Raw genomic sequence first — 21,611 nt, 5'->3', positions numbered from 1 at the left:
AACTGGTTGTAAGGACCTAGTCCTTAATTGAGATCCTTGTCAGATATTCTTGGCCATATTATGTTTTCCTTTTTGTCATATAAAGAATTGTTCTAATTAAATATGTTCGTACGGGAAACAAGGAATATAAAAAAAAATTAAGATAATTCTAAAAAAAACGTTCCAAAAAAAAATGGAATGTATTACAAAAGATAACCATAAGATATACTGGAATTGTCCTGGACCTCACTTCTGTGATGGGTATATGTTAATGGAATCCTTCTCCGAATACAGGACCAACATATTAGTAGTGGTAGACCCCAATGTCCAAATTGTCCAATGATCTTCAATTTCTACCGAACATTTGGCTCTCAAAAAAATGCTAACATTCCAATTTTCAATAACAGTTAACATCAAATACATTATCACAATAACAGATAACAAAAAAACTAAAAGCCCAATAACAGCTAACAAAGAATAAGACAATAACAGCTAACAGCAAATATATTTTCAGAATAACAGATAACAAAGAATTAAAATGCCCCATAACAGCATAACAGCTAAACCCCTTGCCCCCCCTCTATAAAGTTAACCTAATAATCATTTCATAAGTCAAACATACTCCGTTTTATTGAATTTTCTTATTTTGTTCCAATATATATATAACACTGACAATTTATAACGATCACTGATCCATGAAATGAAGTCAAGTACCCTATATGAGTCTCATCTCAACTAGCTTTATTAATACCAGAAACACCTTCAATCTCAAAGGCTCCATTTAATAACTGCAAGTCAATCACATTTTCAAGTTGGCTTTCATTTTTTTCACTATTACTGTTACAGGCTCTTGATAGTATCGGGGGCATGTCATTTATCAAATCTTTGGTAAATGGATAAATTCCAGTATGTTTAAAACCAGCCTGCAAATTACTAGCTGATAATGCATCTCCGTAAGCTATGCATGCCAAAGAGCAAATATCATCGAGAGAAAGTGTACATCTCTTTGTTCTGATAGTTTCAGGACACATATTGTTGAATTCATTTTGAAAAGATCCATAACAGCTTACGTGGAGTGGTTGTAAAAAGTTGCTGGTGAGTGCGGGAATTAATTGTAGTATAATATTATGACGCCTTGCCCATAGAAGTGTGCCAATAGGGATATGAGATTTATCTCCATCTAACAATAACAATAAATGTCCTTCACCTGGGACATTTTTTTTGAAATGATTGCAGAGGAAATCCATAAAAATTTCAGAATTTGACCATCCATCATTTGAGACTGAACAGGAAGTCCCCGACGGAGACCCCTCTAACAATTTATCATTCATTCGCTGCTCTGGTAAGATAAAGTAAGGAGGCAATGCACTACCAGCTGCGTTTCCACACCCCAAAATAGTGACGATTTCATCCTTTCCACATATGGCAACAACCTTCTCGTCAACATTGTAGATTAAATGAGGTTTGTCAATGAGATCGAATTTTAGTAAGGTTTTCTCCAGTTCATTAAAAAACTTAATAATGATTCCTTTGTATTCTGATTTTGTCCTTGCAACTGAAAATGCCCTTTGACTAACAGCTTTAAAATGTGGCCACCGTCGAAGCATATTTCGAAACCATGTCAAACTCAAGGACATACAATCTTTAGTTTTCTGAGCAAGCACTATTGCATAGTCGTTAGCTATGTTCACCATTTCCTGACGACTATGGTCATATCCTAGTTCATCCATTTCTATCAAGCGAGTCATTAATATGAGTTCTTCCTCTGGTGTAAATATAGGCATATTTGACAAGTTAGAACACACAGGAACTATTTTTTCAGCCACCATATACCCCAGTGTCTCGTATGGAACACCATACGAAGTCGCTGCTGAATGGACTGGAAGCTTGTCATCGATAACAGCCTTATAAGCTTTTGACATTGCTGATGGATTGTACCCTCGAAAATGTTCCCTCTTCATCATGGTCATCTATAAAAGTAATCATAAAAGTAGAGATATACACATATGTCATTATATTTTAAACGATGTGTTTTCCAAGCTCTTAAAGGGGCACTAGCTGTCAAATTTATGTTCACCGATTCCAATCAAATTCTCATATTTGATTTATTACAACGAAAACAAACATTTATCCAAACTATTAAAAGTCGAAATAAAACAATTAAATGCATCAAAATGTATGGAACGCCGTAACTGCCTTATGAGTACTTGTTTCTAGATACGCTTATACTTTTCAATATATGCACATAGTTTTTCTATATATGCACATACTTTTTCTCTATATGCACATAGTTTACCATATATGCACATAGTTTTTCTATATATGCACATAGTTTTACTATATATGCACATACTTTTTCTCTATATGCATATAGTTTACTTTATATGCACATAGTTTTTCTATATATGCACATAGTTTACTGTATATGCACATAGTTTTTCTATATATGCACATACTTTTTCTCTATACGAACATACTTTTTCTCTATAATATGCACATACTTTTTCTCTATACGAACATACTTTTTCTCTATATGCACATACTTTTTTCTCTATACGAACATACTTTTTCTCTATATGCACATACTTTTTCTCTATATGCACATACTTTTTCTCTATATGCACATACTTTTTCTCCATATCCACATAGATGACTCATAGTTTTCAAAAGATCCGTCCGTCCGTAAACTTTTACATTCTGATCTTCTCCTCTGAAACCCCTGGGTCAATTGAACTGAAACTTGGTATGAAGCATCCATGGGAGGTCCTTTACAAAATTTGCATAAATCATCCAGGTCCGTTAAAAATAAAATGGCTGCCATGAGGATTTACATGTTTTGATTGGTTGAAATTTAAAACTTCTTCTCCTCTGTAGCAGTAGAGCCAAATGTACTGAAAGTTCAAACTTGGTATGAAGCATCCATGGGAGGTCCTTTACAAAATTTGCATAAATCATCCAGGTCCGTTAAAAATAAAATGGCTGCCATGAGGATTTACATGTTTTGATTGGTTGAAATTTAAAACTTCTTCTCCTCTGTAGCAGTAGAGCCAAATGAACTGAAACTTGGTATGAAGCATCCATGGGGGGTCCTTTACAAAATTTGCATAAATCATCCAGGTCCGTTAAAAATAAAATGGCTGCCATAAGGATTTACATGTTTTGATTGGTTGAAATTTAAAACTTCTTCTCCTCTGTAGCAGTAGAGCCAAATGAACTGAAACTTGGTATGAGGCATCCATGGGGGGTCCTTTACAAAATTTGCATAAATCATCCAGGTCCGTTAAAAATAAAATGGCTGCCATGAGGATTTACATGTTTTGATTGGTTGAAATTTAAAACTTCTTCTCCTCTGTAGCAGTAGAGCCAAATGAACTGAAACTTGGTATGAAGCATCCATGGGGGGTCCTTTACAAAATTTGCATAAATCATCCAGGTCCGTTAAAAATAAAATGGCTGCCATAAGGATTTACATGTTTTGATTGGTTGAAATTTAAAACTTCTTCTCCTCTGTAGCAGTAGAGCCAAATGAACTGAAACTTGGTATGAACCATCCATGAGAGGTCCTTTACAAAATTTGCATAAATCATCCAGGTCCGTTAAAAATAAAATGGCTGCCATGAGGATTTACATGTTTTGATTGGTTGAAATTTAAAACTTCTTCTCCTCTGTAGCAGTAGAGCCAAATGAACTGAAACTTGGTATGAAGCATCCATGGGGGGTCCTTTACAAAATTTGCATAAATCATCCAGGTCCGTTAAAAATAAAATGGCTGCCATAAGGATTTACATGTTTTGATTGATTGAAATTTAAAACTTCTTCTCCTCTGTAGCAGTAGAGCCAAATGAACTGAAACTTGGTATGAACCATCCATGGGAGGTCCTATACCAAGCATACCAGGTGAGGTTACAGGCTCACCACTTGAGCCTCTTGTTCTATAACAAATTGGTTATGTGATTAAAAGGAATCCACTATATACTACTTGACTTTGACCTCATAAAACATTGCAAGTGCCAAATATGTCTTATTTCCATATTTATTAAGTTCACAGAAAACTTAACCCGTACATGTATTATTATGCTTAGCTCAAAGTGTAAATTCTTTATGCATTACAATTCACATCTACTTGTTCATAAAATGCAATCTTTTTGAATGAAATTTCATGTCATTTTTATGCCGCATCTTTGCAAATACAACAGCTTTTGAACACTTTGCAACACTAGTCCATCATTATATATAAAAGAACTGATAGGGGATAAAAAACACATGATATTGTAACGAAAATCGGTCATAGTTTATTTATTTTGATGTGAAACACCAGTTGTCTCCCTGTTAATTGTGTTTCTATATGTTTATAAGTTTGTCCATAGTTGGAGCACCATGTATTACTTAAAACACCCCTAATTTTGGTATAGTCTTGATTTTCACCCCTTCGCGTATAATGGACCGTGCCATATGGTAGTATATAAACCAGCTCAAGACAGAGAAACTTTGTCAGTTTTATGTGGACCGTTGAAGTGTTAACATCAGGATTAAATATTCCAACTGGTAAGTAGAGTGAAATAAGTGATTCCAAAGGATATATATGAATAGTGTTCGGATTTATATGTGGATGTTGCAATAGTGATTGTGATACAATGTATAAAGTGAATCTGATATATATATACAAGTGATTTGTATTAATGAGAATACAAGGTGTATACTTGCTGGTGTTGCAAGTTGTACTATGTGGAAGTGTGAATACTTCATAAATTTGTATTAGTGAGAATACAACGTGTTTACTTGCTGGTGTTGCAAGTTGTAATATTGTGGAAGTGTATTCGTGAAAGTGTACTGTGTTAAACCTTACCAGTTGGATAATATTCATTGTGTGTGAACTCAAGGAGATAGTTAGTGCGTGAGTTCAGCTGTGTTTATATATATATTCCTTGTGCATTGAAGGATTTGTGCATGTGTAAAAGTGTCATTGTGTTATTGTGGTTAGTTGTTGACTAGCAAGATGATACTACATATTGGTGGACATTGTAAATAGAAGTTGTATATATGTGATTTTGTGTTCATACGTTTTGTGTGATACGTACTTGATGCATGTTGCAAAGTAATCTGTTGGTGACATGGTGTAATTAAGGGCCGTATGCATGTTGCATAATAATCTGTTAGTGACATTGTGAATAAATCGGTCTGATACATGTTACATAGTGATTGCATAGTGACATTGTGTATATGTATTCTGTTATGATACAGTGTGTTTATGGATTGTGAATGAGTTACTTCACCTTGCATTTTGATTTATGTGCATTGTGCTGTGTATATAGTTTTTGTTGTGAATCAATTTAAGGATGGGTTAATTGTGTTGAATAGGACAACTGGTTGTGGTGAAAAATTGAGTTGAACACTTGAAATCCTGATTTATTCAGATACGGATCCATTGATCGTCCGGTTACACGTTACAATATATCATCCCACCACAGAACAGCACAAGGACATGCACAAAACAACAGCCAAAGGTCACTGTAGTGGTCTTCAACAATGGCATCACCTACACTACCAAGTGAGTTCAAGCAGGCTCCTTACACAAAGTGCAAGCAACTAGACATAAACAACCTGGAAGACACAGCGACAAAATGACCCCATGGAAACAAAACAATAAATAAAAACAAGACAGCCACTGAACACTGGATCCTGGCTTGGGACAGGCACATAAAGTATGTCAAGGTCACAAACTCTTGTAACTGGGGGTACCTTATACGGAATAATTTACTATTTATGTTGATGGGTACGTGGGGTACGTAGCCCTGTGTGAGCATTGCATAAAATACCTCTAGTTTTACTTTTATAACTACTACATGTCAATATGTTCTGTAATCAGAACCTGGTTTGAGACGAGCTATGTAATGCTAGATTGCCTATATTTTGTGGTTGCTGGTGAATAATAGAGAAAAGTTTAGGTACTAAGTTATCTTAACTGTTGATAAAGGTGCAGAATCAATACAAAATCTTCCTAGTACCAAAAACAATATTATGTCTTTAATCATGCTAAAACAACAACAACAACAATGTTTTACTTTAAATCACATGTAATTTTAATGATTTTGTTAATGTTAATTATTTGCCGAAATGATCTCCAAAGATTTAAATAGTCATCAATACCAAAGTTCTCGCCTGTTCGATTCAATTCATTATTTAGGATCTCCCTACATTGTTCATTTATAAGATTTAAGGGTTGAAATATTGGCCTTTCTCCATCTCTGGTAGCTTCATTGTTCTGTTCTCCAACTCCTAATTCTGGTAATTCCGTCTCATTCATTTGCATGCCAACTGGGTTCTGAACTTGCCCTGAGCCCCAAAGCTGCAGGGGAGTAGCCTTAAACTATGTGCATATAGAGAAAAACTATGTGCATATAAAGTAAACTATGTGCATATAGAGAACAAGTATGTGCGTATAGAGAAAAAGTATGTGCATATATAGTAAAAACTATGTGCATATAAAGTAAACTATGTGCATATAAAGTAAACTATGTGCATATAAAGTAAACTATGTGCATATAGAGAAAAAGTATGTGCATATATAGAAAAACTATGTGCATATATTGAAAAGTATAAGCGTATCTAAAAACAAGTACACATAAGGCAGCTACGGCGTTCCATAAAAATGCGTAGCTCCGTTTCGTGTGTATTTGAGTCTAGATGTCATCTAAATATTTATCGGGTTGACCGCTATAGTCATTCGATGACCATATACGCGATATAAACATAAATATAAATATAAAAAGATTAAGCAAACACGTGCTGTTGAATTATTCTAGGTCTATTTATTTTCATATTACAGATAAAAAATAAATGTTTGTCATCGTTTTTATCTGTATTAGAATGTTTATTTGTGGATCGAATCAGTCAATCAAATGATTTACCTTTGTTTTACTTTCAGTGTTGACAGTTTCTTCCTTTAAATAAATTTACACATACAATTCACGCGTTATCTATCTCAAGTTAAGGGGTTAAATCAAAGTTCACATGAATACGGATTCAATGAGGTCGAACTATTCACTTGCAAGTGAATAATTCCATAATCAACCTTTTTTGGCTTATTAAAACAAAATTGAACTTTATTGGCTACTAAAAAGGAACGATTACTTCACTATTTCTATTTCATTACTTATTGAACCCAAAAAAATATATATTAGGTTTTTCACATATCTCGTAGCTAGTGCCCCTATAAGTCCTTTACCTTTCTAGACATATAACTTGTGCTGTTGGCAAATGAATAAAAAAATCCTACCTACCCATAGGTAATAGGTATGGATAAGTTACATCAAACAAAGAATTTAATAATACACTAAGAGTTTCTCAAATTTCTACCAAGATAAGCCGGGTTCGTACTATTTTTTTCCCTCACAGTATTTTTCGTACAAGATCACATATGTGTTAAAATGTTTCAAAATTACCTCTACTATTAAATTTTAAGTAGTCATTTTGTCTCATCTTTAACATTGAGCTAAATCATTCTTTAAGCATCCAGGTACACACATGGAGCTTTTAATTATGGATTTCAGTAAAGATGAAACACCTTCTAACAAATTGAAATACAATTAATTCAGTTGAAAATGACCATTTGTGTAGTTTTTTTCTCATTCGATTAAAACATTATAATTTTACATTTTTTAATAAGAGGAAAAATGAAAGTGTTGTCAAAAACTCAAGGTACATTTCATTTTTGCATTCATTTGTGAGATCTCAATAAACATGCAGTCCTTTTTTAAAGATAAAATGATTTCCAATTTTTTTTAAATTCTTCAAGATTCGAAAACCTTCAAATAAGTTTAATTTACCACTTTTTCAATATTATTTTTTAGTTTGCTAACAATTGTCTATTTTAATGTGTTACAGTCAACAGGAGAACAGTCGTAATTCATCATCTTTATCTAAAAGAAATGAGTGCTGCTACTAGCACATGTAGGCGTGATTCAACAAGTCTTACTGGGCAAATACTAGGTTTAAGATCTCTTACAATATTTATTAATATAGAAGTTCTTGTTTTTTGGTCAGCATTATAGTCAATGTGTATTGCATTGTCGTGCTTTTTGCTCTGTATTCAAAGTATCAGAAAACAAGACGTGAGTGACCGACACATTAAAAAAAAGAAATCACAAAAAATAATGAGCTCCGAGGAAAATTCAGATTGGAAAGTACATAATCAAATGGCAAAACACATCAAACGAATGGACAACAACTGTCATATTCCCGACTTGGTACAGACATTTACAAATATGGAAAATGGTGGATTGAACCGGGTGTTATCGCGCTAAACCTCTCTCTTGTATGACAAATACAGTCGCATCAAATTCCATTATAAGCGCACATATATTTCTGTTCATCGCTGTTGAGATCTTGAGATATTTTTACAATATGTATTATGTTCCGTATACAACAATAAGAGAAATGAGTGACTACAAAATAATTTCCTAATAAATTTGAAACCTAAATTCAAATGTCCATTACCTGATATATCAAAGTTTTGCGTATTAAAATATAATCCTGGTACCTTTGATAACTATTTACACCACTGGGTCGATGCCACTGCTGGTGGACGTTTCGTCCCCGAGGGTATCACCATCCCAGTAGTCAGCACTTCGGTGTTGACATGAATATCAATTATATGGTGATTGTTATAAACTTTCTGTTTACAAAACTTTGAATTTTTCAAAAAAAATAAGGATTTTCTTACCCCAATGGAATTAATTACCGTAGCCGTATTTGGCACAACTTTTTGGAATTTTGGGTCCTCAATGCTCTTCAACATTGTATTTGTTTGGCTTTTTAACTGTTTTGATCTGAGCGTCACTGATGAGTCTTATGTAGACGAAACGCGCGTCTGGCGTATTAAATAATAATCCTGGTACCTTGGATAACTATTTGCCACATTATAAAGGTTAACTATTGTCACTGTCATGCTGTTGATATGAAAGCATTATGTGTAGCAGCGTGGCTCTTTATGAAAACTGTGAGGAAAACATTTTATGTGGTATTGGCTTTGCTCATTTTTGAAGTCTATTGTGACCTATAGCTGTTAATTTTTATGTCATTTTGTCTGTTGTGAAGAGTTGTCTCATTTGCAATCGTACCGCATATTTTTTTTTATATGTAAGACGAGAAAAAATCACTAACAAAATATCATACTCCCGTTATTTCAATGACAACTAATAAGGTATATTTTACACAAAACAAAATTACATTTTTCAGAAAGCAAATAATTAACAGATATCTACTCAAAATCAGATTCGCACATAACAAGAAACAATATCAAGAAACAAGACAATATGCTGTGAGTAAAATTCATCATAATATGTATTTATACATGATCGGCTTTTTATGTTCTCGGGACTGCTAAACACCAGAATTATTTTCAATGCTGCATAAACCAGATTTTACAAATGCTTCGCCAAGAATTTCTTGAGAGAATGCTGCGTTGTATGCTTCACATGCCACATCACAAAAACAAATTTGTTCATTTAAATGAATTTTTCTAAGACAAATTTCGTCATAACATTCCTGAAGCTGAGCACTACAGCATTGTTCTATTGGGCTGAGACTCGTATCGCAATTAGCAGGTATAACCAGTGTTAAAATGTTATTGTCTTTAGTAAAACCAATCAATTCAACGCAAAGGTGCGACTTAAATCCATCTAAAATCAATAGCACAGATTCGTTTGTGCGTTCTGGTAAACACTTGACAAAATGGTTTTTCATGTAGTCCAAAAATACAAAACTAGTGTAACCATTCTCCGACACAACAGTTGGGATGTTATTCATGCTGTTTACAGCATTATCGTGAGTTTCTTGTTCTTGGAATATGAAATACGGAGGAATAGCGATCCCGGACGCACTTCCACATCCAATCACTCCTATGCTTTGGGATTCTTTGGTTTTGATTACTGATACATGTAAATTGAATACGAAATTTGGCTTGAAAGTAAAATCATGTTTATCTAATAAATCTCCAAACTCTTTAAAAAATCTGTCCTTATTCTCAGCTGCAGCGGCTAATATATTACGCTTTCTAGGTCTTTTAGTATACAGCATTTTCAATTCTGGCCAGCGATTGAAGAATCTACTGTACCATTTGAGAGTTAAATGTTGATCACTGGTTCTCTTTTCCACCAGAACACAATAATCTGTGGCTATATCTGTAATCTCTTTACACGAATAAAAATAACCACATTTTGCCATACGACTGATCTCAATGGCTAATTTGTTCTCTTCTTCTTTTGTGAACAAAGTTCCTCGACCGATATTCTCACAATCTATACTCCTTTTCCCTTCTAATCGATCTCGGAGTGTTTCCCGGGGAATACCATAAAGTCGACAAGCGGTAAGTACTGGTATATCGCCATCCATTACAGCATAATAAGCATCTTTTAAGGCTTGGTGGTGATACTGCCTATTTTTCCTTTTAGGTTTTGGAGTATCAAATAAATCCTGAAAAAAAGAGTCAAAAGATACGATGGGGACAATAAATAAAAAGTCATTAAAACAAGCAAAAAATAGTACTATATATACAGACGACACATATCATTGTTCCGAATTCGATGGATTTTCTCTTTTAATTTTTTTTTTTTAAATTAACTGACAGAGTTCTGTTTCACTTCTCTAGTCTTAATGGGAAGATATATATGTATTCAATGGCATATAATTATTAAAACAAGAATGTGTCCATAGTACACGGATTCCCCACTCGCACTATAATTTTCTATGTTCAGTGGTCCGTGAAATTGGGATCAAAACTCTATGTTGGCATTAAAATATATAAAATATTAAACTGTAAAGCAGTATAACATATTTATTTTATAGAATTGGAATATATAAATAACATGAATAAGTAGTGGGTGTTCTCTTTAAGAAGAAATTGGTAGCTCATCTTTATGAAATAAATCTTATGCAAAGGGATTTATCTATTTGTGCTTTTTTTCATGCTCATTTGGTAATTTCTAGGAATGTCCTTCGTATATGAATTACATGTGATATTTTTTAATTATTTTTAAAATAAATGGATGTTTTTATTCTTATTAATCTACTATATTAATTATTCATGCTGGGGTTTTTTCCATGCTGTGTGTTCTTAAGTCTATTTGTACTCTTTTCGTGTCATGTTGTCAATATAGCGATATTTTATATTGCCATATAAGCGGGAGGTTCGACTAGCCATTTACCTGTTTAACCATCCTTTTTTCAAATGTCTTGATCAATGTCAAGAATATGATCAGATAGATGAGATAGATGTTATCAAATAGTCTGTTTAAAGTCATGTTCGCGTTACAGGTCGGGTTCCTTTTTCCATGCGAACAAAAGTTATAACATATATGTTTTAATATAGATGTATTTTGATTTATTCCTAAATGTTTTAGACTATGGTGTTTGATCATATTGAGCATCGATAAACTACTGTTCTCTTTATATAATAGTATTACAAGTATTTACAAACACAATTTTCTTGAGTACCTACATTCGTGCAATGCATGTTAATTAATGACATGATATAATTATTTATCATGTTCATTGTATTATCACCTGATCATGCAGAATACTCGTTATTCATTGGGCACTAAAATATCTTTATTCATGACTTATTGACTTTATATTTGTCCCTTGTAAATGTTACCTTCGTACACCTCGGTCCGTCAAGTACCTTTTACCCGCCCTTCTTAAAGTACTAACCAACAACAGAAAGGAGTTCAATGAACTTGTATCTTCTACAGGTGGAATTATGCCGTAGCGTATCACAAAGGTCAAAGCGACAGGAGTTATTAGATACAAAAAACATTTTTCAGATCTTTATAAGCGATTGACAAATAAGTGTATCAACGCCACATTGTTATAAAAAAATGGAAAACAACCTGTTTTTAATAATGTATTGTGTCCGAAGCGCTTTTCATACATGTGACTAACTAGAAAAGGGAAACTGTCAATTTTGAACTCTTAAATACTACTCTTAAAAAGGTCCTAATCAATCTTCATCAAAGCGCAAAGTATCGGCTGATAGTTATGGCAATTCCTCCTTGTCAATAGGTAAAACTCTAAAGCGATTAAGCATGTTGAGGGGAAGTAGCCTTGTAAATGATGATGCTTTTCCACTTGTAGAACTACAATCTGGGGTAGAGCTTTTCCAACTCTTTTAGTCCAACATCTCATGCGAATAGGACTTGACAACTTTCAAAGATTAGTGCAATCTGTTCACTTTAAAATTGGATTACTGTGGGAGGAATGGGGCTGTCTGGTACTTCAGTTCCACGATTAGCCAATCCTGTTCGTTTTGTCGTCAGTTCTTTTTGAAGATGCCTGTAACGAGGTTTAATCCAGACAATATATCTCTTGATTCAAGAAGAGGTTCGCATACTTCTACAGAAAAGTTAATTGGAAATGGTGAATGTGATACTTAAGGTTTCCATTCCTGTCATTTTGTTGCTTCCTCCTTTGACTATAAGCTTTTTATAGAAACTAATTGTATGATAGAGACCAGCAAATCTAATAATATTTTAGCTTAATTAATTTGCAACTTCTGTAAAACAACTTAACGAGGTTCGAATTCGTGGATACATTATTTCGTAGTTATTCCTATCCATCTATTTGATTAATATTCTAAATTATTTGAAGATCTAAATATAAAATATTCGCGTGATTTTTATTCAAGATTGATTACTAAATTGCTAACGAAAAATTACAAAAAATCAACTTTATATCCCCCGAAAAACCTTAGGAAGCCCCGATTTTTACTGGCAAACATATATATATATATATGATTATAATCCGATAAACTTGCAATCTTTGTTGAGCTTTGTCCATCTTGCAGACCAGTTAGCCAACAAATATACATGTAACTTTTGTTTACGTGAATCATCATTGATAATATATGTTTATTTACATTTTTTGTCAGTTTATGGTTGATGAATCGATATCATTACTTGCCACAACTTTCGGTTTTCATGTTTTTTTCTGATATCGCATTTTTTGCCTTCCAACTGTTTTGATTCAAGCCTCCAAATGATCAGTATTGACATGATTGAGTCTTATGTCAAAGCACGCGACTAGTTTACAAAATGTATGCCTGGTATCTTTTATGATTTTTTTACAATTAATGTACATATAAAGATGGACGACGTGACTGGAGCTGCCAGATAGTTATTTGCATATCCCTACTTCACCTAGATTTCAAACTTAACGAGGTTTGCAATGAAAGGATTAAATGTCAGATTTCAATCAAATGAAATGGATTCTCTGATATATAAATATATATACTTATTGCATCTAGGAAGTAGCACCTCACTAATATAAATATTGTACCGGCAATGTTTCATTAGTGTGGCTCCCACTAGACGATTCGCTTTTACAAATGTTTAGTGTCAAATCTGTCTTTGAAACACTTTCAGACCAGCATTTGTTGTCAACTACAGACACCTAAAGCGATAGTTGCCTTTCTTCATTACTATAAGGTCCTTGGCATTTCTTTCCGGTTACAAAGATAATTTGATTTTCTTTGTGAAAATCGCCATGCTCCATCTGAATTCCATGTTCATTCTAGCAAATCCTTTTGTAAATATGAAGTGGAAGCTCCTGCTAGTAGTATACATTGTACCTCTACTGTCTTTATTTGGATACCTTGTTGCAATCAGTTTGAATCACAAATCGAACAGCCCTTTAATCCATGCAATGTACAGTCACATAAACATGTATGTACAATGGATGAAAAGGCTGTTCAGTTGCATCTCTCCATCTTATTATTTCCTTTTTCATGAAATCGTCGCAAGACCATTCGACTAACAAAGACATGTATGATTTCCAAATGAACTTCAATATCTTCATATTTTACGGACACTTCGTCTTTTCACAGAATAGAATTTTCATTTCTGTTTGGACAAAGTTGGAAAGCCATATATATATAATATATATTTATTCATGCTTTGTAGAAGTATCCATCTCTCTGGAGCTGAGTGAAGGTCACGGAGCTGAGTGAAAATCACGGTTTCAGATAAGCTGTATGTAGAAGTACCCATCTCTCTGGAGCTGAGTGAAGGTCACGGTTTCAGATCAGCTGTATGTAGAAGTATCCATCGCTCTGAAGCTGAGTGAAGGTCACGGTTTCAGATAAGCTGTATGTAGGAGTATCTATCTCTCTAAAGCTGAGTGAAGGTCACGGTTTCAGATCAGCTGTATGTAGAAGTATCCATATCTCTGGAGCTAAGTGAAGGTCACGGTTTCAGATCAGCTGTATGTAGAAGTATCCATCTCTCTGGAGCTAGGTGAAGGTCACGGTTTCAGATCAGCTGTATGTAGAAGTGTTCATCTCTCTGGAGCTGAGTGAAGGTCAAGGTTTCAGATCAGCTGTATGTAGAAGTATCCATCTCTCTGATGCTGAGTGAAGGTCACGGTTTCAGATCAGCTGTATATAGAAGTATCCATATCTCTGGAGCTGAGTGAAGGTCACGGTTTCAGATCAGCTGTATGTAGAAGTATCCATCTCTCTGAAGCTGAGTGAAGGTCACGGTTTCAGAACAGCTGTATGTAGAAGTATCCATATCTCTGGAGCTGAGTGAAGGTCACTGTTTCAGATCAGCTGTATGTAGAAGTATCCATGTCTCTGAAGCTGAGTGAAGGTCAAGGTTTCAGATCAGCTGTATGTAGAAGTATCCATCTCTCTGGAGCTGAGTGAAGGTCACGGTTTCAGATCAGCTGTATGTAGAAGTATCCATATCTCTGGAGGTGAGTGAAGGTCACGGTTTCAGATCAGCTGTATGTAGAAGCATCCATCTCTCTGAAGCTGAGTAAAGGTCACGGTTTCAGATCAGCTGCATGTAGAAGTGTCTATCTCTCTGGAGCTGAGTGAAGGTCACGGTTTCAGATCAGCTGTATGTAGAAGTATCCATCTCTCTGGACCTACGTGAAGGTCAGGGTTTCAGATCAGCTGTATGTAGAAGTATCCATCTCTCTGAAGCTGAGTGAAGGTCACGGTTTCAGATCAGCTGTATGTAGAAGTATCCATCTCTCTGAAGCTGAGTGAAGGTCACGGTTTCAGGTCAGCTGTATGTAGAAGTATCCATCTCTCTGAAGCTGAGTGAAGGTCACGGTTTCAGATCAGCTGTATGTAGAAGTATCCATATCTCTGAAGCTGAGTGAAGGTCACGGTTTCAGATCAGCTGTATGTAGAAGTATCCATCTCTCTGAAGCTGAGTGAAGGTCACAGTTTCAGATAAGCTGTATGTAGAAATGTCCATCTCTCTGGAGCTTTATAGTGAAGGTCACGATTTCGGTGGAAATGATTTTTAAGCTGTTTTTTTTTAATATAAGTGGTGCATGTATACTAGGGCACATGTCTATACATTATTTAGTGCCTGTCATATATATGAGATAGATTTGAACGAGACAATTTAAGTTAAAAGTATTCCTTATAATGAGATACACATAATTATTTACAAAAATGCACCATGTACACTGACTAGTCTAAAAGTTTGGATTTTATTATAATGAGCATAAAAAGTATATATAAGCAAGATAAGAAAACAGGGTATTAAATTGAAATAACAAAAAAAAATGAATAATGTTTATATAAAAAGAAGCTGTTGTATGACATGTATGACATGTATGATTGCCAATGATACAACACTCCACAAGAGACCAAATGACACAAAAATTACCAACCATAGATCACTGTACAGCCTTCAACAATGAGCATGCTTTAGAGTCATAGAGAACAATAGAGTACATACACATGTATGCTTTAACTGAGCTATTATTTTTTTACTCCAAGTTAAAATGTTCCCTGAAGAGTATCTGGTCTTGGTTAAGGTAGACCATTTATATATAAGTAAATGTTTTTTGAGACAGATTTTTCTTATATTTTGCTAAGATGAAGATTTTACTATGCTTTTTTCAAAAATATGATAAAAAGTATGGTTCCCATATTTTGACTATTTTATTGATTGTGACTGTTTATTTAACGCATCATGTAAATGTAACGGAATTTGATGAGACTGTTATTAAAGTGAGAGGGTTAGCGCTATAGAACCAGGTTTAATCCACCATTTTCTACATTTGAAAATGCCTGTACCAAGTCAGGAATATGACAGTTCTTGTCCATTCGTTTTTGATGCGTTTTGTTTTTTGATTTTGCCATGTGATTATGGACTTTCCAAATTGATTTTCCTCTGAGTTCAGTATTTTTGTGATTTTACTTTTCACCGTGCTATTTTTCAAGCTATGAGTCGTTAAAAATTGCCTACATTTGGTTAGTTTGTTTTTTATTTGATCTTATTAGTACTAGTAATCAGAGAAACAGCAAATTTATACATGTTTTCTTCCAGAATATATGCATTTAAGTTGCTGCTGAACGTAAAACAGCTATCCATCACCATCATCCGGACTCCAAACTGACTTGAGTTATTTCTTTGGCAATCACACCACACCTTTTTTTCATATTGTCAGGACTCCCATTTTTACTTGGTAAAATTCATGGGAGTATCTTTAACATATGCATATATATAAATGTTAAAACTTTGAGAACCCTGCATTTTTGTATTTTATGGCTTTCATAAAATTTACTTATGTTCCTGTTTTTATATTTTTCAATTATTAAATGTACATGTAGTATTTTACATGGAAACCCAGCAAATACTTTTATTCCAGTTTAATGTCACTTATAAACATATGTAGATATAACACAATGTGGTACTAGTGATATTGTTTGTCTTAAATTACCGCAGATTAAAGGCGTTTTCCCCTGGAGAAGAATCCCAATTTGAAAAAAAAAATGGCTTAAAATTATTCCCCAAAAGACAACTTTTTTCCCAAACAGTGCAGTCTCAGTAGTAATTGTGCATGAATACAAACTGAAAAACACTCATTTAAACATTTTTCATGCCTAAAATAACTATGTGCAGATTTGAGGGTCTATTTATGTATCATCACTGATAATAAGGGGTTATACTTCTAGAAAGGGGGTCTGCCAATTGAAGTTGCAGTCAAATTCATGGTTTATTATAAATTTCTCAATTTGATCAAAATGAACACACATTTTCCCAATAAAAAAGGGTAGAGGTAGTATTAAAAAAGCCAACAATATCACTGGGTACGAGTGCCAATGAGAAAACTTTTTTTGAAAGTCTCAATTTGTAAATGTAAACCATTATCATGATTATAGGTCATAGTACAGTCTTCAACACAGAGCCTGGGCTTACACTGCGTTATTTACACTTTAAATTGTTTTTAAACATGTTCATCTTTTCTATTAATGCAATATTGTGTAATTAAAATTTATTTGATAATTGTATATTATATAGATGATCATGATGATATATGTGCATGTCTTTTGGATGGAGTAGAGCAATTTCAATTGATATTCAATAGTGCATGTACTGATGTAGTGTCTTCTCACGTTGTAATGTTAGTTTTATTTCAAGTTAGGATGAAGGTTTTTTTAGGATGAAGGTTGGCACTGGTTTACATGATTGTAAACCAGATCTATGCGTTGGTATGTACCTGTCCTACATGTAAGTCAGAAGTCTGTGTTTTCTATGTTTACTAGTTGCCATTTGTTGGTGTGGTTCATAATTCATAAGTCATGTAAGTGTTTCTCATTTCTTGTTTTTTTTATATAGATTAGAACATTGGTTTTCCTAGTTGAATCGTTTTACACTAGTCATTCTGTGGTCTTTTATAGCCTGCTGTTGATGGGTAGGCCACGTTTCTGTGTTGAAGGTCGTACTTTTACCTTAAACTGTTAATTTTTATTACATTGAGACTTGGATGGAGAATTTTTTCATCGGCACTCAAACCGCACCTTTGTGGCAATTTAATCATATTCATACTGAAGTAAATTACCTTTGGTTCCTTCTTTCCTTTTCGTCCTCTTTTCTTCTTTTCTCCATTTGTCATGTTTGTCTGTGGATCTTCTCCATTAAACAGGCTAACACAACCTTTACATATGTACTGTCCATTTTTCTTTTCCACTGCATCTTCTGATACTTTCTGACAAAGTTGACATGATTCCTGTTGCACTCCATCTTTACCTGATTTTCTCATGTCTGTGCTTGTTGATAAAGTTTTTGATTTATCTACTTCAGAAATGGTTCCATAACTTAAAGTTGTCAAGTTTTCATCTACATGATCTATATCTGACAACTCAATACATGCTGAATCAGTACTGGTTGACAGGTTTTTAGCTATATTCAACAACTCAGTTGTATTGTCTGCTTCATATGTGTGATCACTTTGTATGGGACTACTTGAAACATTTTTTGGAGCTATCTTGACAAGTTTTGTCTGGGGTTGGAAAATATTTGGACTTGTTTGAACAACATTAAGTGTCTGCTTTGAAACTCTTGCCTGCTTTTTTGGAATGCAATCATCATCCGAATGTGTGGCCTCTGTATTGTTTTTTCTCTTAGTATTTTCATTTGTATCAGATTTTATAACCATGATCCTATTTCTCCTTGGACTTTCTGATTGAGAAAATATATCTTTGGTTTTTAAGCTCTTGTCTACTATTCTTTCCATAATAATATTCGATTTCTGTACCTTTACAGGTACTTTAAATTGAGCAGAAGATGAGTCTTTGGCCATTTCTACTTCATAAAATATACGATTCATGTTATTGCTTCTTCCACCTTTGTCAAATTCCCTTTTTAAATTTGGATCATTATCAACAACACCTTGAATAGTAGATGCAAACACTTTAACATTCAAAAATGTGCAGAGTTTCAAAATATCAATTGCTCGATCATGACACAAGGTCAAATTTCCTGTATAAAGAGCTTGTACAAAATCAGAAACAGTTTTCAGTGAGTAATCTTTAAAATAAACTTGACATTGTGAGCTAGAACTGTTATCTGCTGAAAGTTGTTGCTGAAGGTAAGCACTGCCACATGCCATCAGTACCAGTTTATGTACAAAGACTACCCCATCTTTACACACTAGCCATGCATCACACAACACACCTGTCTGCTGTAACTGGTACATGTGTTTTGATAGATCTTGAGAGTATTCAGGAATGGTGATATCATAATCCATGATGGACAGATGGGCAGATGGACACTGCTACCTAGAAAAAAATAAATGTGTTTTACAGATCTTGAGAGTATTCAAGAATAGTGATATCATAATCCATATGATGAATACTGCCCCCTACAAAAAAATGTTTTGTCAATATAGAAATATTTTCAGATAAAAACTCAATGGAATATAGAGCTTAATATGCTTATATGTCTGTGTTTGTATAAACTTGAAAGTGGTCTTATTAGTTTGAGTAATTTTTGGTGCAAAATGGGATTATAATACATGTATCATCATTGGATAAAATTGTGGCATGAAATTAATTGGTCATGAATGGGTAATTGTAGTTTCTGGGATTTTAATACTAAGTGGTTGAGATGTTATCTAACAATGTAATATGAATAATCAATCAGATTTGTAAATTTGTGTTAAGAAATGTTCTGAAAAGTAATATCAAAAGGTATTCAACATTCATGTTGTGTAATGGATTTTCATTAAATTGCGGTCTAAGTTACTCCCGTTTGAAGAGATTTAGAAATATCAATGCATTATAGATCACTTAAATCTGGGACTATTATACTAACTAATTAGTACAATAGTCGTCACAGCTTTTATCTGGATCAATTAGATGTTGATAATAATTAGTTCATAATTTTGGTGCTCCAACTTTTCACCTATATTTATGGAGAAAAAGAAAATTGATGAAGTAATTTTAATTGTTTAAATCATTAGTTCAATGTATGTATGACACTAACTTTGACAGGACATGCTGCTTGACATCTAGGGTATATATCTTATAAATCAGTCAGGGGTACTACTTGTACTTGTAAAAGTTATTTTTATTTACTTGAAGAAGTAAAACAAAATATACACAAGTTAATTATAAAGATTGAATAATTTCCCCTTAATTTTCTAAAAAAATCACTTACAACATCATTAATAGTAAAAGTAAATTTTTCATCCAATCCCTCAAAAATTCTAAAGTTTTGAGATGTAAAATCATGCCTTTAATGATTTTCCCAGGTGAGTTCATTTTTTTCTATAAGAGTTCAGTGTTTCATCTCATTAATTAAACAAAGAAACTGTTTGCTCAAAGATCTTTTTAAAAAATTATTTGCGCAAGGCCTTCAAAACTTGCTCCTTTGCGGTTTGTAAATGACCCGTGTTCTGAAGATAACAGACAAATTGGATTTTCATTGTCCATCAAAATACTCTTTAATGATTAGTAAAGACATCTGCAAAGTAGCTAGATCATTTAAAATTCTATTAGACATGTTAGAGCAAAGAAATCCTAAGAATTCAATAGAAGAAGATAGGATGACTTTTTTACTTACATGTATACAAGTAAAAAATCTGAATATCTAACAGTCAGGGGTACTTCTTGAAAAAGTGATTTCAGAATCACTTCTTCAAGTGATTTTGGCTGAGAAATATTTTTAAAAAATCTATAAATAGACACTGACCCACAAAATAAAAGTTAAAATTTTAGAACTTATAAAAAAGGATACAAAAAGAAACCAAAGGCCGAATACCAAATTATGGTCCATATTTGATTACAGAAAAATTCCCAAGGGTACTTTTAAAAGCTTAAGCGCACTAACTTACTGCCTAAGCACTCTGGTGAGGTTAATATCCATAGAAAAAGGGATAATGGATCTATATACATGATGTACATGATGTAGGAAAATTATAGAAAAGTTTGTGAAAATATGGAAAATCAATGAATTTAGCATTTGAAGATCAAAGGAAACACCAAAATCACTTAAATAGGTGATTTAACTGAATTTATCAAATCACTGAAATAGGTGATAATGAAATCACTTGTTTAAGTAGCACCCCTGACTGTCTAAGGGACATAACTCGGCCATATTTATTTTTTTACCTAAACAAGTAAATAAAATATACTTGAATAAGTATCCTACAAATTTATTTATATATTAAAGTATATGTACAAGTAGTGCACTGACTGTAAATGGTGCTTGTTATTAGGGTGGTGTAATGTATGATTATTTTAAATTTGTATCAAAAGTTATATATTATCAGGCATATGAATGTCACTTTTTTGTATATATATCATGTGTATAAAAATGTCTGTGCTTTTCCTTCTTTTGTAATGTACTTTAAAAAACGCGTCCCAGAAAGAAAAAAAAATAGCATCATAATTATTTGGACTAGGCGAGTTGGTGGAAAAAGGGGCGATTTGCCAGCAGGACGAGTTGTCCTACTTCATTATCATTACTTGGAGGCAATAGTTAAAATTGAATATTATGTTATGAGATCAGGCACTTGTTTTCTGTGCATGACAATCTATTATCCCTATATTTATGACTTGCTCATAATAGAGAGATGGCAGATTTTGCCATGATTAGATAACAAGTGCCTGTGTTTTGGCGTCACGGAAGTGACAATTTTGGGGTGTAATTAGGTCAGTCCAAAGACTTCGTTCAATAAAACAAACATAACCGTTGTTTTACTTAAACAACAACTACAATTTGCGTGTATAATAAATTCATGTTTACCTGTTTAAACTAAACTGACTGCTATGTGTAACCTTTTCACTTTTAAACCAACTTCTATTTTTCGTCCATAGGGAGGTATAT

General features: G+C 33.6%; 1 protein-coding gene across 2 annotated transcripts; it reads right to left on the bottom strand.

Moving 5' to 3' along the window:
- Positions 1-591: 591 nt before the first annotated feature.
- Positions 592-21,602, bottom strand: LOC134699390 (uncharacterized). Of its 2 annotated transcripts, none has more exons than XM_063560991.1 (3): positions 21,531-21,602; positions 17,842-19,060; positions 592-1,949 (listed from the first exon to the last, which is right to left on the bottom strand). In XM_063560991.1, exons 2-3 carry the CDS (start codon positions 19,027-19,029, stop codon positions 711-713), a joined length of 2,427 nt encoding a protein of 808 aa, XP_063417061.1. In that variant the 5' UTR covers positions 19,030-19,060; positions 21,531-21,602; the 3' UTR covers positions 592-710. The 2 variants fall into 2 exon arrangements, with proteins under 2 accessions (XP_063417061.1, XP_063417062.1); XM_063560992.1 differs by lacking the exon at positions 592-1,949 and adding an exon at positions 9,168-10,452.
- Positions 21,603-21,611: the final 9 nt, after the last annotated feature.

The sequence above is a fragment of the Mytilus trossulus genome, unplaced genomic scaffold (genome assembly GCF_036588685.1).
Source record: "Mytilus trossulus isolate FHL-02 unplaced genomic scaffold, PNRI_Mtr1.1.1.hap1 h1tg000050l__unscaffolded, whole genome shotgun sequence".
In the NCBI taxonomy this organism is placed as follows: Eukaryota; Metazoa; Mollusca; class Bivalvia; order Mytilida; family Mytilidae; genus Mytilus; species Mytilus trossulus.
The sequence above is the reverse complement of the archived record's forward strand: the minus strand, read 5'-3'. Positions and strand labels throughout refer to the sequence as shown.

Bases quoted from the DNA above. Each gene is read 5' to 3' on its own strand.
- LOC134699390 (XM_063560991.1), bottom strand. From the start codon at position 19,029: ATGGATTATGATATCACCATTCCTGAATACTCTCAAGATCTATCAAAA. The intron at 1,950-17,841 runs GTAATTTACTTC...TTACTTTTATAG, and splicing joins AAGGAAAGAAGGAACCAAAG to ATGACCATGATGAAGAGGGA.